Raw genomic sequence first — 15,996 nt, forward strand, 5'->3', positions numbered from 1 at the left:
ATATCTAAACTAAAGAGTTCGAGTGCCAGGCCCCGATGGTATCCCGAATGTGGCACTCAACGCAGAAGCATAGCAATGGGCAAAGATTCTTAATAACCTTTTTTATACAGGTATTTTAGCTGGTCTTGGTCCCTATTTTCAAAAAGGGAGATGGGCTAAACCCAAATAATTATCTACAACTAGCTATAAACTATTGTAGCCAAAAAAATCTTTGCAGCGATTATATTAAAAAAATAACAAGTTGGTTGAATGAAAACAATCTATTGAGCTCCTTACAGATGAGATTTAGAAAAGGATATAACAGCGTCACTAAAGTATCTGTGTTGCAGTACCTTATTGCCCAAATGAAACAAGAACTCGGGACGAAATTATACTGCTATTATATAGATTTTAGTAAGGCCTTTGACTTTGTCTCTAAACCCAAACTTTGGAATAAGCTAGTGGCCATGGATATTGATAGACTTTATTGTACTTTTTTCAACAACTATATTCACATACATCTATCACGATACGATTAAATGTATCGGGAGCCTACTCTAAATATCAGCAAACAAATAATGGCCTTAAACAGGGTTGTGGACTCGCTCCTTTGCAATATAATCTTTTCTTTTTTTAAACTTTATTAATTGATGGTCATGTCATCTACATACAGCACAATTAAATGAAATACAGTGTAAAAAGGCATTTTCAGAGGCACAGTATAATCAGGCTGCCCATAATCAAGGTGATGGCATAGGAGAGATTTCATCCTCGGGTATCATGTCACTTAGGTATATTCTGAATGGGGCCCAAATGTCCTTGGGACGGCTTGTCCTGGGCAGTGTCATCACATATTGTTCATCACATTCATTAACATACGTTAGTTCCCTGAGAAAGTGCCCGACATGTGATGCATGAAGACTTTTCCAACTTTGCAATATATTTTTTTTCTCTATCATACAGGACACATTAAACAGTCTTCTTGTATTTTCTGCCGCTTTGACGATATCTCCAGATATTTCTGGGGGGTGAGAGAAGCAGGAATCTGCATTATCTACTCAATGATCTCGGCTACCTCCCTCAAGAACCCAGTAACCAGTGGGTAGGCCCAGTATATATGGAACGATTCTGCTCGTGGATCCCCGCATTTCTGCCAGCCCACAGTACACTCTTCAGTGAACCTGGCCATCTTAGCCGGTGTGTAATGCAGTTTATTCAGGATCTTAAATTGGATCAAGCAGAGGCCAGCGTTTAATGATACAGACTTGGATAATTGACAGTATGTGAGCCATTTCTCTGCATTGATTGTCACCCCCATGTCTGCCTCCCAAGTTGCTTTAACTGTGTTTAAGGAAGGGGAGTTTGCTTGTACCATAGCATATAATTTGGATATATTGGGTCCGGTCCCAGAGGTCATAGCCCGCAAACATTCCCGAGAGGGTGGTTCGTCTGGGAATAACGACCATCTAGCGCTGAACGCTGCTTTCATACGATGACATTGGAGTGTTCTAAGCTGTCCTCCACCGTCTCTTTTACTGTCTCTTTTACTGCTCACATCGCCAATGGACACAATTTTTGTCTTATCTGTGTTAATCATGAGTTCATTCTTAACCAAATAATCATGTAAACAGGTGAGCAGGTGTTGAAGACCTATTTGAGTTCTGTCTCTCAGGACCAGGTCATCTGCATACCGGAACTTGATTTATTTTTGGTGGAAAGCATTGCACCTGGTCAAGGTGTTCTGGTAGGTCAGCCAGAAACACCTTGAACAGGTCAGCGGCCAAGGGACACATCTGCTTGATGCCCCTAGCCGTTGGTATAGTATTTGACAATTCCCTGCTCTTGTTAAGTCGCACGCAAATCGAGGTATTTGTGTGGAGGGCCATAATTGGGTTAAGAATGTTTGCTGGGCAATTCCACCTTTCTAGTTTGGCCCAAAGCAGGCCTCGATTCAAGCTGTCAAAGGCCTGCTTCATGTCAATAAATGCTAGGTGGATTTTGCCTCTTGCTTTCAGGGCATCCAATTTTAGTATTGTGAGAAACAAGAGATTTACATCAACACTCACACCCTTTGTGTAAAGCCTGTTTGACGTACATCCTGAATACCAACCGACTGTGCCCATTTTACCAGCTTCATTCGTAGGTATGAGCCTAAGATTTTCCCAATTGAGTGTAGTAGAGCAATGGGACGGAAGTTATCAGGGTTATCCCAACTGCCCTTATGTATAGGGACCACTATAGCCGTTGACCACAACTCAGGAAGTTGTTTGACAATAAAGAAGGCCCATTCCAACAGATTTTTCTTGAGCATGGCATTACTAATCAAATCTGGTCCGGCAGCACGCAAGTTCATTAATGACTTGATTGCCTGTACTATATCAGCTTGGGACATTTCAACTGCCCATGGCTCGTCACCCAAGTTAGTATGTACCACAGGCTCCATGGACGGTTTCACAAACACGCCAGCAAAAATGGCTTACCCATTCATCACCTGAAATAGTATTCTGAGGCGAGTCTGAGTTGTTGACGTTGCCCGTGTTAAATATCCGCCAAATTTCTCTCGTATTTTTTGTACTAGTAATTTCAGCATCAATTCTGCACGGTCTTGTTCAATGATCATTTTTGTGTGATATGGCCCAATTTCTGTAGATGGACCTTCTTAATCTCACAGCATCATGCACCTTATCCCTTGGAAGATTTTTCTATTTTTTATGTCTCAAATCTCTTCTCAAGGCTTTCTTTTTCTCGTGCATAGCAATGCTAAACAAGTGTTTGACAGCGTCCACTTTGCCTCTGTTGCCTATTTGAACCGACATGGTCAGATAGCAATGGTAAATCAACTCCATGTAAAGACCCCATAAATCTATTGGCAAGGGAGTTGATCTGACTGCTATTTATTCTGAGTCTGTTACCACCACCATTTGTTTCGATGGGCAGATTGTATAAAATTGCCGAACTAGCTGATTCTAGTGAATATCTCAGACTCAATAAATGATGGTCACTGTTTTTCATGGGTTGAACATGCAGGTCTATAATTTTGGATCCGAAATTTCAATTATGCTATTGGAAGACTCAAGGTGCCACGTTGGCTGAGCTGGAATATCGTCACTAACAGCACCGTTTAGCATAATACAATCGCGCGTTTTCATTGCAGTTGACCAGATTTGCCCCCTAGCGGCCACATCGCTTAGAGGTAATCGTTTATAACATTGCACATTCAAGTCATACTGAAACCATGAACAATTAAAATCACAGCAAATGCTAGTTAAATTCTTATAAGCAAGCATTGCATTGTCAATTAGTTTACAAATGGCATTTACAAAGGCATTGGGACAAATTTTTAGAAGGTTCCAATACCCGTTGATGATCAAAAGGTATTTTGATAGCTTCAAATTGCTGTCCATTGTATGCATGATTGAGCCTTGAACATATGGGTTAGGGTTTAATGACACCAGCGTTGACCATCTTTGAGTTATTCTTATCATTGTCAACAAGCCTGCGCTCGGCCAGCCTTGAGCATTCTTTATAGCAGGGTTAAGCAACGTGGTAAAACTGTCTCATCGGTGCATCGAGTAACCACGTTTCCTGCAGGCAAATTGCAAAAACATTTTCCAAGCGAGACTCGAATGTCATTAAACAAATGCTTAAAGGAATGGTTCGCCCAAAAATGTTTATTTCAAAAATAGATAGGCAACATAAAAAAAAGATTGGCGGTTTTTTTTTTCGAAGCCCCTATGTAAAATATTGAGCAATTCAAGCTGAAAGATAGCACATGGGGGCATCCATTTTGTGAAATGGATGCCCGCCGCTGTGCTCGCTTTGGTTTTTGCGGCACTAATGAAGGAAAAGCCAGCCAGCTGTAGTAAACAAAAGCTACCACTGGGTGGCTTTTCCTTCATTGGTGCTGTACGCGGAGGATGGGGACCGGAGACTACAGGCAGAAAAGCTGCAGCTGCACTTCGGTAAGTGCGTTTTTTTTTCTAAGTTTTCCGGGCTGGAGGGGCTTTAGGGCTCCCTCTGGGGAGCCCTAAAGCCCCATATGGGAAAGCAGATTTAGCCAGAAACACAACGCGGTTGTGTTTGAAAACGCTGCGGTTTTTCTTTCTAAGTTTCTCAGGCTCAGCCTGAGAAACTTAGAAAGAAAAACCGCAGCGTTTTCAAACACAATAACGTTGTATTTATGTTTGCGGTCGCTTCAAAAGCGACCGCAAACATAAATACAACGTTTTTAAAGCTGCGGCTCCTACAGCCCGGAAAACTTAGGAGAAAAAAAAACACAGCTAGTGCTTATTTTTTTTAAAAAAAAATAAATGGCACTTACCGAGATGCAGCTGCAGATTTTCTGCCTGTAGTCTCCGGTCCGCGTCCTCTGAGTCCCGGCACCAGTGAAGGAAAAGCCACCCAGCGGTAGCTTTTGTTTACTACAGCTGGCTGGCTTTTCCTTCATTAGTGCCGAAAAAGCCAGCACAGGGGGGCAGCCATTTCACAAAAGGGATGCGCCCATGTGCTTGCTTTTTCAATTTTTGAGCTTGAATTGCTCAAAATTTTACATAGGGACTTCGAGAAAAAAAAACGCCAATCGTTTTTTTTTTTTTATGTTGTCTATCTATTTTTGAAATAAAACATTTTGGGCGAACCATTCCTTTAAAGCCACGAGTATTTCATGATAGGATAGAATAATGCGTCTCCTGAACATCCAATCATGGCTATTCCTGAGCCTGATTCCTCTTGAAATTTACCTGCTTGTCGCTCAGTCTCATCGTTTGAATTTGGTTCAATGCAGTACACATAGATTTCCGCAGTAGAGTGGTATCAGTGAACGTAGGTTTCGTCTGTTTTTCATCAGCAGACTTAATTGCTGGTTGCACTTTTGGTTGAGCAGGCTGTACTGAAATTTCAAATCCAAAAAAGATCTTCAGCAGCCCTCAATATCGTGTTTCGGACTCCCGCAGAATCAATGTGTAACAGCATTAGATCAGAGCACAGTTCTGTTGCATATTCAACAATTTAGATGTCATCAGAGTCGATCATGCAGAGCAATGGGACACATTTGAACAGCCTCAGAACATTTGCTTGGTTTACATTTGTTTCATCACATTGTATGTTCTGCTTTCGTAGTTTGCAGCTGTAAGAGCCATCTTGGATTTGCCTGGGTCCATGAAACCGAGATTTGTATTGTGTGTGCTGTTTGCATTGATTTGAGGTGAATTTTGGGTTTAAACAGTTCCCAACCATGGCAGTTTGCGCACCATTTCTTGTCTCATCAATTTTTACAGTAGGTCGTTCAGAGCGCAAGCTTGGCGGGGCAGAACTTCCATCGTTTTTTGACTTGGCTAGTTGCCTTTTGCCGGCCTGTTGGCTGCAACTGAAGCACGGAAGATGTACTTTTTGTACTTTTCATGTTCGTCATTAAGTGAGTATGTTGATAGATTACACAAATTGATTGAGGTCATCAACGTGGATTCAACTGATAAGCGGTCTTCAGAGCTTAATCGTCTCCATTTGTGCAACTGTTTATTCGGCGGGAGCGATCCACTGCTCACATTTGTAACAGTTCTTCCAGTAACTCTGGGGTCCCACTCAATCAGGCTTAGTCTTGGAGGTGGGTGACGTTAGATTTCTTATGAATTTCTTTGTGGCTGTGTGCCCAGACAGTAAAGCTTTCTTTACAGGTTTGCCTTTTTGTTCATGGAGAGAGTCTTTGAAATGTTGAGCATTTCAACAGCACTGACTTTTGTCACCACACCAGGAACACACGACTTGGCAGCACCAGTGAAAATACCATACGAAGGAAATTGCTTTTCCCCCAGAGCCGTTTGGACTTGGCTTTGAATTGAAACAGCATCACCAAAGGGCACTTTTATTGTAGCCGAGTCAGTTGCATCATTTTCCACTGGGGGAACACCCGCTACCCCACGTTTGCTCGACTGTGAGGCCGTTGTTCCAAGCACCGCATCGTTCATTAATGCAGAGAATTGAACTGTAAGAGATTCAGATGATACCTGGTCAACGTGAACAGCCATCGCTGAAGTCGTCGTGAGCTTCCGTCTTGTTGGGCGGGTTTGTCAGAGTTGGCAGGACAATATTTTTTCCACTTACCAACATATTGGTCTGTCATCAGGTTTGAGTTTTGTCTCGTCCATTTTACAGCGTCAAGCAACCTGACAGTTAGTCATTTTGACAGTGGTGCTGCGCGGCTAGATCGCCAAGCCGTTGTTGCCATAATACAGTTAAATCGGCTTCGGCTTGCATCTGTTGCTTTAAGAAAACAGTGAATTTGTCAATTTGATCCATTTTGGTGGTCAGATTCGTTAACATTGCACTTTGGTCACGAATCGTTTTGTTCATTGCTTCATACAACTTGACAAACGGTATCATGGCTTGCGACGAGGCTGCAAGCACGTTATTGTGTATTTGAATGGCTGCAGCCAGAGAGAGGCTCGATTTCACGTTTGGAGTTACTGGGTGATCAGCTTCCGAGCTTGCATGGGTTGATGGGTCTTTAGTTGGAGTTTGAGTTTTTGACAAATTTATGGGGTCAAACAAAGGTTTAGGTCTTTTTGAGCAATTAAGACTACCACTCAGCCTAGGCTTGCTTAGGTTTGCTTGTGTTTTTTCCTGTTGGGAACAGTTCGTCGTCCACGGAAGCCGCTTAGACGATGATGGACACAACACCTCCGAAGCCATGTTGTTTGATATAAGGCAATGCTGTTTTGCGGAAGAAGTGGCGAGATCTGCGGCTAGCAGATCAGTGCAGCAAGCCGGCTTTGATACTGGCGCTTTGTCACTTTGGAGCTTTTGCTGTTGGTCTACGGCAGTGTCAACATTGGCAACCTTTAAAGCATTGTTTGGTATTCTTTCACTGGAATTCGCCAAGATCACGTTTACAGTGCCGCAATCTGCACAACAGTGCAGTTTGCCCCCTAACAGAGTGCATTTCCCACAAGTTCTCAGAATGCAACTCTTTGGCCCAGGAAGAGGTGAAGACGTGGCACTTTTATAAAGCAGATCTAGTGCCTTGTGCATGCTCAAGTGCGGATTCGTTATAGGCTCAACATATGGCGATAAATAACCCTTCCACGCCCCCTTGTTGGATATCATTAGCATCTTTGCCATCGTGGTCAGTAAGAGGTAACGCATTAGCCCTCGCAGGCGACCGATAAAGTAGCAGATCGCTACTGGCTTGAACTTCCACAGTACAAGCGTCAGAGTAGACGGTATCACAGCAGTGTCAGTCACCCTGCACCGCATTTGATGCATTCATTAACTCAACATCCGTTAAATCAAACGGGGAGAAAAAGATGTCGGGCGTTTCAGCAAATGTAGGTGGGAAGTATTTCATCGGTCGGGATATCGGGTACTGAGTGAAGGTTAGAAAGAGTCAATAAAGCAGCCAAGGGTTTTACAGGAAGCACATCGCTAAGATCTTCAGACACGTTAATCAGACGCTCAGCTACATGACAGCCAGAGGGCGAGTCAGCGGCAGGGCTCACAAGAGCCGAACGCTCAGGGGAGGAGGTGTGTGACACATTAATAGAGGCTGGCAGCTGCACAGCAGCGATACTTCGAGTTAAGGTAACCACTTGTTTGCTTACCTTGCTGCCTGGTGTTCCCTTTTGCTTAGCAGCAGTCCATGGATTAAGCATTCTTCGATGCTGAAGCGTTTTTGTGGCGCGTCTGAGGACCATTGTCGGCACAGTACTTGGGTTAATCAACCATGCCTGTCTCGCCGCGACCCGCGGCAGTCCCGGGGGGATTGGGCAGACTGGGACTCAGTGCCAGACTCCGCTCCGCGTGGGAAAGGAGTATTTATTTAAATCACGAGTAAAAGTAGAAACGGGACAGGAATTCTCTCCACGTTGTAGAAGTAGCTGCAGCTCCTCAAAAGTACAACCAGCATTCTGGGCAGACTGGGACTCTGTGCCGGACTCCGCGTTTTGATTTGGAGGGTGGCGACTTTGCCAAGGAGAGCTTCTTGAATATTGTTGCACCATTGCGAGTCTTTAGTACAGTTGTCAGGGAGGGGTGCTGGGGATTCTAGCTCCCGTAAGATCAAAAAAAGAGTTCTCTGGACTCCGATTTAGCTTCCCCTATTCACTACTAAAATGTTAAAGCAAGTTTGTGGCCTTCCAAACACATAGCAGAGTTAATCTTAAAATTATATGAAAATTAGTGCTGTGAAGAATGGCAAGCCAGTGAACAGATGAGGCAAGGACTTGGTTAGAAGACCAGGGCTTTGGCAGAGTTCACCCATTTTCATTGAGTTGGTTTATGAGCTTTTTGCTTTAAAGCAACATAAAACAATTGATTGTAAGATACAGGTAAAGCATTTTAAATCCCTTGGTAAGGGGTCCTCCATACCTTCCGCTGTGCTTTGATGGACCCACTTAATCTGGCCAAAACAATAAGCGGAGGAGCACAGGTCTTAATGCGCAATGCCAAACCTCAGTATTACGATATTCTCAATCAATAAGGTTATTTGGATCATTTAAATAATCCATTATATATGCATAGATTACAGAATGAATCGTAAAACATTAAGATAAATTATTTAAGACATTAAATAATCATACACAATCAAATAATCTTTACAATTTCCTCGCTCTCGGGGCACTTTTGATGAAGGACAATATTGCCCATGCTACTTCCCTTTCTTAAGCTTGCAACAAATAACAGTAGAGCAGAGTGGCAGGGTATAAGATTTGCAGAGTTTACGACTGGTGCAATGGTTTGGTTTATAATGTGGACATACGCTGGGCAAAACGGAAAAAAAGTATAATGTCCTCCCAAGCGTATTCACCTAGTGGACATTTTGGCTCTTCGGTAAATCCATACCATTATACTGTCATCTCTGAGAATGCGATGGTTGAAATGGGCCTGCCTGGCCCATCTGTCTGGTCTCAAATTACCAAAAGTGAGAGAGGGCTGTATACCATCAGCCTTACTTATTTGGGCTACTTGTCCGTTTCCCGTAACCGCCAATGCCTGTGTCTCGCTCTGATCTTTAACAGATGTTAAAGTATTTCTTTTAAAAATTATTCTCCTGGGCACTGAAAAGATTTTAATTGCGGAAAAAGGTGAAGGTCATTCCTCTGGGATAACCTAGACAATGTATCTTAGCCTGGGAATTTTACCAAATGCTTCCTCTTCCATGATGATTCTCAACATGTGGTGGCACAGGGACGCCCTGTCATTGGTCCACATTCTAAGCCAGAATAGCACTGGGGCCCACGACCAGTTCTCAATCGTACTCAAGCCCACCTCTGTGTGAACAGCATATGATGGAGCGGACAGAGGAAGACCTAAAAAACCTTTCAGGAATGTATTTTCCTTAATTTGTAGACCAGAAACATTCTCAAAGCCCCAGAGGAGGACACCATAGTTGCTAGATGCCTCTGTCTGGCCTTGTACACTTTCAGAATCATATTCAACAGTTGTCCTTGGCACATAGCCGTGAATTGAGACGGATCTCTCAACGTTTGGCCCACCTTAATAGCTTTCCTTTTAATATGTGCTTGGCCCTTGGCTGATGACGTGTAAGGATGCCGAGATAATCGGTCATACACACGAGGTATCACCGAGCCATCACTTACCATGGGACGTGTCTTAATATGTTCTCAATGTTTCACTAGCACAAGGGGAGTCGAAAGGCTACCAGACAATACTACATCATGGTATCTCTTAATGGCTTAACTGTCAAACACAAATATGTTGTAAACATGTTATTTCAGCCCCCAAAAGTCAAAAGATTGTAATTTTGAATAATTGGAAAAGTGCCATTTTTTAGGACCATAGGCAGATTTATCCGGTCATGGTGAAGACATTGGAAAGTTGCTTGCTGCTTCTCATCAAAGCAGTTCAGCCTTATGCTGCAGTTCTGCCTCAAACTTTGAAGCCAGCCTAAGAATTTTATTTTCGAATAATTGCACAATAATAAAGTCCAGTAAAGTCTGTGCGCACGCATGCGCGCACACACACACACTTTTTTTTTTAACAAATGGAAAGATTTTGTAATTTAATGTGGTAAAAACGTTGCCCAGTAGATTGCTCACTGGCATACATTGGCACGTTTTTACTGTGCCTTCTGGATGAAGGCTTAGTGTTCAACTAATTCAAAATACAACTGAGAAAATCTAAATCGTGAATGTCCGTTTGGAATGTTGAGTATGTTGTTACATTGCAAATTTCCCAATAAAATATATTGGGGGGGTTGGGGGGACTGGCAGCTCTTTTAGCATACACCAGGTCACAACAACAGATATGTTGGAAGATACTAGCAGTTATAGCCTTAATTGAATTAGTTAAATGCGTTTACCCCCAGTTGCTCACCAAGCCGGGAGCTAAATAGTCTTATACGGACTAATGCTACCAACCTTTGACCCATTACATAAATGTTCTTTAAAACATTTTGCACACAAAGTGGTTTTCTAGTTGCCTTACTACCATGAGTCTGTGAACTACAGTCCCGTTCAGAAGACTGGTCATTCGTAACCATACACAAAGATAAAGTAGTTTTTAATACACACCAAAGGTTGTGTACAGCATGTATTTGTTTTACACCAATCAGTCAAAACGAACAGCTCCCCCCACCCCCAAAAATCCTGCATTACATGTAGAATGCTCATTACACACTCTAGATGTACAAACAGAAAATGTTTTACAAAATTGTGGAAGCCCGTCTGAGAATTAACATGGCTCCGATAACCTGTTTAGTGGGAGGTTTCCCCACTCAGAAGGATCTACAACCATGTTTTACCTCACTGCACCAAATAACAAACATTTTAATTTTCTTGCGAGAAGGAGGGGTGTCAAGTTACAGACCAATATTGTCGAATGGATTGTATGATGCATACAAGAATGCTACACACTTACCATTAACATATGCCCAAAGGCTCACGCCACTCGAAGTGGCTGAGCAATGCTGGCTTTTTTTAAGCTTTGTCCCTCTTGACATCACCTGTAAGGCTGCAACATTGAGTTCTGTGCACACCTTAGAAAACACTATTCTAAAGATAATGAATTAAAAGCTGATTCACATATGGCCAAGCAGTACTACATACCTTTTTTTTCAGCTATGCCATCAGCTAGCCAGACGCCACATACACTGCTCGCTCAGCTATGGTAAGTATCTGAATCCCAACAGATTCACAAGCCCTAGAATACAAACAATACTTTACGTACACTTGCCCAGCCTCCCCATCTGGATAATCAAAATAGAATAAATAGTATGTGCCTGACCTCTCCTGCATACACACGGAACACTTCTGAGGGGCATTGTATTGTTGAAGCCTGTACACCTAGGATAGGAACCTTATACGTTGTAATGCTGCAGTCCAACCACTAGATGTTGGTGCTACTCCAAACAGATCCAAGTTCCAGAAGCACCATTACTGGATAAATGTTTACGTATACATGTATCGCGTTGATCCAAAAAATGGTGTTACCTTTTTAAGGCATGTCATGACTCTCCATATGAAGTTGTCAACGTGTGTTTTAAAAAGAAAATGTATCAACTCTTTTTATATCCATGTATATTAAATGTACACCTTTTACTTTCACCTTTTGTGGCGAATTACTTATTCCCTTTCAACTCCTCCCTTCCCACTAGCAAAACTATTTTTTTTAATGGAATTGAATCCTAGCTTGCCTGTTGGAGTTTTCTTTAGATATACAACTAGAAGCTGCTTCAGATGCTCTACATGTTTGACTAGTCCAACATCTTGCCACCAGAAAAGAGTTTGGAATGTTAACTACTGAGGCTGTGTATGTACGTGCAGAATTGCATAGGAAGTCATTGGAAGAAACACAGAAACACCCACCCAGCCCAACACTTGAGAATTTGCATTTCATAATCTGCGCATGATGCATGTTGGGCAGCTTTGAGTGTGAATAACGTTCTGGTCCTTATCTTGACACAGGTAACGATGATGTGACGGTCATCGAGCCCAACAGCTCGGACAGCAGAGAGGAGCGGGCAGAGATGTACACCAGTGCAGAAGAGGTACTCCTGAGTGGGGAGTCCGGCTATCTGACACAGACTCTGGGTCTCGAGAAGGAGGATGGTCGCCAGCATGCCATGTCGGCTGCCAATCTGCGAGCGGCACTCATGAGCAAGAATAGTCTACTGTCTCTAAAAGCAGAAATGTTGGCTGATGACAGCTCCATGCTCTTCGAGTACCTGCCCAAAGGAACCCACTCGCTCTCTCGTAAGTCAACCTGCCTCAGTTTACTCTACTCTGGGCAATTGTTTGGCTGCATACATTGGTAATCACACTGCCAACTCCTCAGAGCATCTGCTGAACACCATTTCATTGTACTTTCGTTCAGCTAGTGTGTGAGATGCTGAAGTAGCCTTTCCGTGTGGAATGCGCAGTATTTTAAAATGTCATCTACTCCTCAGATGTTTGAGGCAAGGCCATGTTTGGTTTTAAGGCACTAATGAGACCCATGATAATCATACCTCTATTTGGGCCATTTTCTGTACTTGGGTAGGGCCCGTATTATATACAATTACATGTAAAACCAAGTAAAAGACAGCAAGTTGGCATCTCAGCCACCCTAATCCTGAAAGTGATTAGCCCATTTTGGTCATACAAAGCAGTCTTGTATATAGGTCTGCGGCACATAGTGCATGGTCACACACCGCTTTCCACCCCTCCATCGTGTGGGTTTGTGAGCAAAGAATCCTGCTTTCCCAACAGCCGTACCCTCCCTTTCACTTGGTGTTTCATTCAGCAATTTCCCAAAGCTTGTTTTTAATAACCAACTAATCACCAATGAAATGAATAGCATTTTGAGTAGTACAGTACAGGATACTCTCAAAGCTATTTGGGATAGTCTTTTACTCATTCCCCTCGTGTGTGATGGATGGCTCAGCATTGGCGAGTTTAAATCCAGGCTTATCCACTGGCGTCCCTCATTGCTAGGTTCAATGTAATGTCTCCGCAAAAATGTCTGCTGACAAAGTTGCTGTATTTTGCAGAGACATGATTACATTGACCATGCAGGGGACACACCGCAACACCTGTTTTTTTTGTTGTTTTTTTTGTTTTTTGGGGGGAGCAGGGGACATCCCCCGCAACCCGTCCCCATACATAATGTTGCCATATATAATATCGCCAATGGCTTTTCCCGGCGATATTGATATTTTATTTCTATCGCGCTCGTACACAAGTGTTTCAGAGCACGAAATGTATGGGGACATTATTACCTGATACCCATTGCTATATGTCTGTTGCTGTAAAGTGTTTTTAATCGTGCTCTGCCACAGTAACACCTGTGTAAATGATTTGCCAAATAGCGCACGAAGAAGGAATCCCTGGTAAGGTCCTCTGTATCTTTCTCAGGGGTAAGAGTATGCTTCTGTACTAATGTCCAGTACAGACAGGGGCCTTTCTGCGCTACAAACCTGCTCATCAGTGCACTTTTCTCATGCTAAATTGAAATGAGTGGCTTTTGCTGTTCGTCGATACAAAGTTTTAACTTCATTCAACTTATAAAATATCCTTTGTAGGTAGAGATAATTAACTTTTTAGGGATGTTGGTTTGCTTATACACTCTATTTTCCTTCCCTTTGAAGGATGTTTGTTTTACACCAGGTGATAACTTTAGTAGCTTTAGTAGGTATCAAAATAAAGATTGGATGAGCAAGAGCTAAATGCAATTCCTGGCTATTTCACTACACCCTCTGGCGAACAAGGAGATAGTAAATGGCATGCACAAATCAAACATGCAGGTGAGATGTATATTGTAGCTGTGTGCATCATATATGCCCCATCTTGAACTGTCTTGTAGTGGTCTCAGAAAGCTTTTATGCATATTCCAAAATGCACAGTTAATGTCAAATGTGTATATTTCATATGGCTCTAGTTTTCACTGTGGCAAAAGTATCTCCGGGTGGCTGTCTTGCCAACCCAGATTTTCTGCTATAAGTAGGAGTTGACTCATTCCCAGGATTTTCAATTCCTGCGTTAGCCCATCCGTGGTTTGCTTTGTAAATACGATTGATCTCACTTGCTTCTGCTTATTTGTTTTTATGGGCTTTTGGTTGCTGGCACGGTTTTGCCCAACTAAAACAGTAGTGCTGAAAATTATCTTGTGGTCAAAGATCAACCTCATACAAGACACAAATGAAAAAAAAAACATTACTTGTTCTCAATAAATCCATGGAGACTCCACTCACTTCAAGCGATTCTTGCCTACCTTCTGTGTTCCTGCAGGATTTGTGCACCTTGGTGAATTTATTTTGAAAGTTGATGGTACTCAACTCAGAAACGCACACCTCATGGGACGGGGCTCTGCTTTCTTCGTAATTCTGTAATATAAAAATTCCTAATTTTATGTAAGTGGGTAAGGTGCTACAGACTATTTTCCCTGACAGCTATTACACTTTATTTGCCAGGTTGGTTATGTGGTTTGGAATAATGTAAACCGGTTTTCAAATCCACTTAAGTTTGCTGCGATTCTGAAATCTAATATTAGCATGCAATCATTTGCCCCCGACGTGTTCATGGATATGTTAAAATATCGTTTGATGTACCAGGCCTGGCAGCTTAACTCTAGGATCTGAAGCAGGCACATGGATTCTGCACAAGGTAGAACCAGGTACCATAGAAGACTGGTTGGCAGGTATAGTCTTCCCTATGTGTAAGTATGACTCATGGCCCTTTCTGTGCCTGGGATTGCGATAGCACCAGCTATAGTAAGCGTCTGGGCTGGCGGTGTCGGTAGTGGGATCCTATATCCTTTTTGAGAGGTTGGGCTGGGCTCACAAGATACTGCAGGAGAATCCTTTTAAAAGATTCACCTCCCCCGTGCTTAATGGGTGGTGGCGGGATCCGGGGGTCAGGAGGGACAGTTGCTAGGGATGGGCTGTAATTGAATAAAGTCCCTATCCATGAATAGTACAGTGGAGTTGGTGGAGTCCTTCTCTTTAAGATTCTGAAATTTGAAGCTACAATGACGACTGCCTTTCAGCTAGATTCTTATGGACTGCTGGCCTGTAATTTATTTATTTTTTAATTGGCGCCTATACACTTAGCAAACAAGCGTTTAAAACGCTCCAGGGCAGGTAGGGAATACGGGGATTGAGCATTCTTTATAGTCATTGGTACATTCAGAATGGGCAAGTGCAATGCGTTTAGAGGTACAACATCAGACATGGGTAATACAAACTGTTAAACAGGACAATAAGTTAATGCATGTCCCTGACGGTCGTTAAATTATGCAAGAGCTTAACAAGAAAGATGGAAAGAGGGAATGGGTGTGAAGGGGTAAGATGAACAAGTAAGTGCAGAGACAAACCGAAGTAAGGGGGGGTGATATGATATGATAGTTTATTTATATAGCGCCTATACACAATGTGTTTCAAAGCGCTTCAAGGCAAGGGAGGGAACAAGGGAAAAAACAATTACATTCTTACAAGCCATGAACAGTAAGGATGTGAAATTAACTATTGTACTCGGCCTGACGACATTTCAGATAGTGCAAGAGCTAAGACATAGATAAGGAAGGGAGGGGGTGAGTGGGAAGGCAATGGAAACTGACAGGTGACTACCGTACTAGGCCTGACGACATTTCTGGTAGAGCTGGAAAAAAAACAAGAGGTGAGGGAGATGGGTGCAGAAAGGTAGGGGAGGAACAAAACAAGCGACTATCATATTAGGCCTGACGACATTTCAGATAGTGCTGGAGGGGGGTAGAGAGGAAAAAAACAAACAGAAAGGGGAGGGAAGAGGTTACAGACAAGGTTGCTATCATACTAGGTCCAGGGACAATTCTGATAGAGTAAGTGCATAGAAGAAAGTAAGGTGAGGAGATAGGAAAAGGAAGAAGGGAAAGAAGGAGAGAACAGAGTTAGCAATCAAAAGTTGAAGTTGGAGGCAGGGTAGGCACATCTGGTAAGCATCTAGAATTGATTTATGCACAGGTATAATAACATCAAAGCAATCAGTTGAAAAAAAAGCTTGGACCTGCCAGTTTCATGTAAATTCAAATCGCTGGGTGACAAATGTTCTG

General features: G+C 42.7%; 1 protein-coding gene across 1 annotated transcript in view; it reads left to right on the forward strand.

Moving 5' to 3' along the window:
- The window catches only part of ZBTB46 (zinc finger and BTB domain containing 46), a 402,659-nt gene that overhangs the window by 288,538 nt on the left and 98,125 nt on the right, over positions 1–15,996 (forward strand). Inside the window, exon 4 of the mRNA XM_069650876.1 lies at positions 11,898–12,185. Coding sequence (XP_069506977.1) covers positions 11,898–12,185 — 288 coding nt within the window. The remainder of the gene's footprint in view (positions 1–11,897; positions 12,186–15,996) is intronic.

Source organism: Ambystoma mexicanum, chromosome 3p (genome assembly GCF_040938575.1).
Source record: "Ambystoma mexicanum isolate Mex_15411 chromosome 3p, UKY_AmexF1_1, whole genome shotgun sequence".
In the NCBI taxonomy this organism is placed as follows: domain Eukaryota; kingdom Metazoa; phylum Chordata; class Amphibia; order Caudata; family Ambystomatidae; genus Ambystoma; species Ambystoma mexicanum.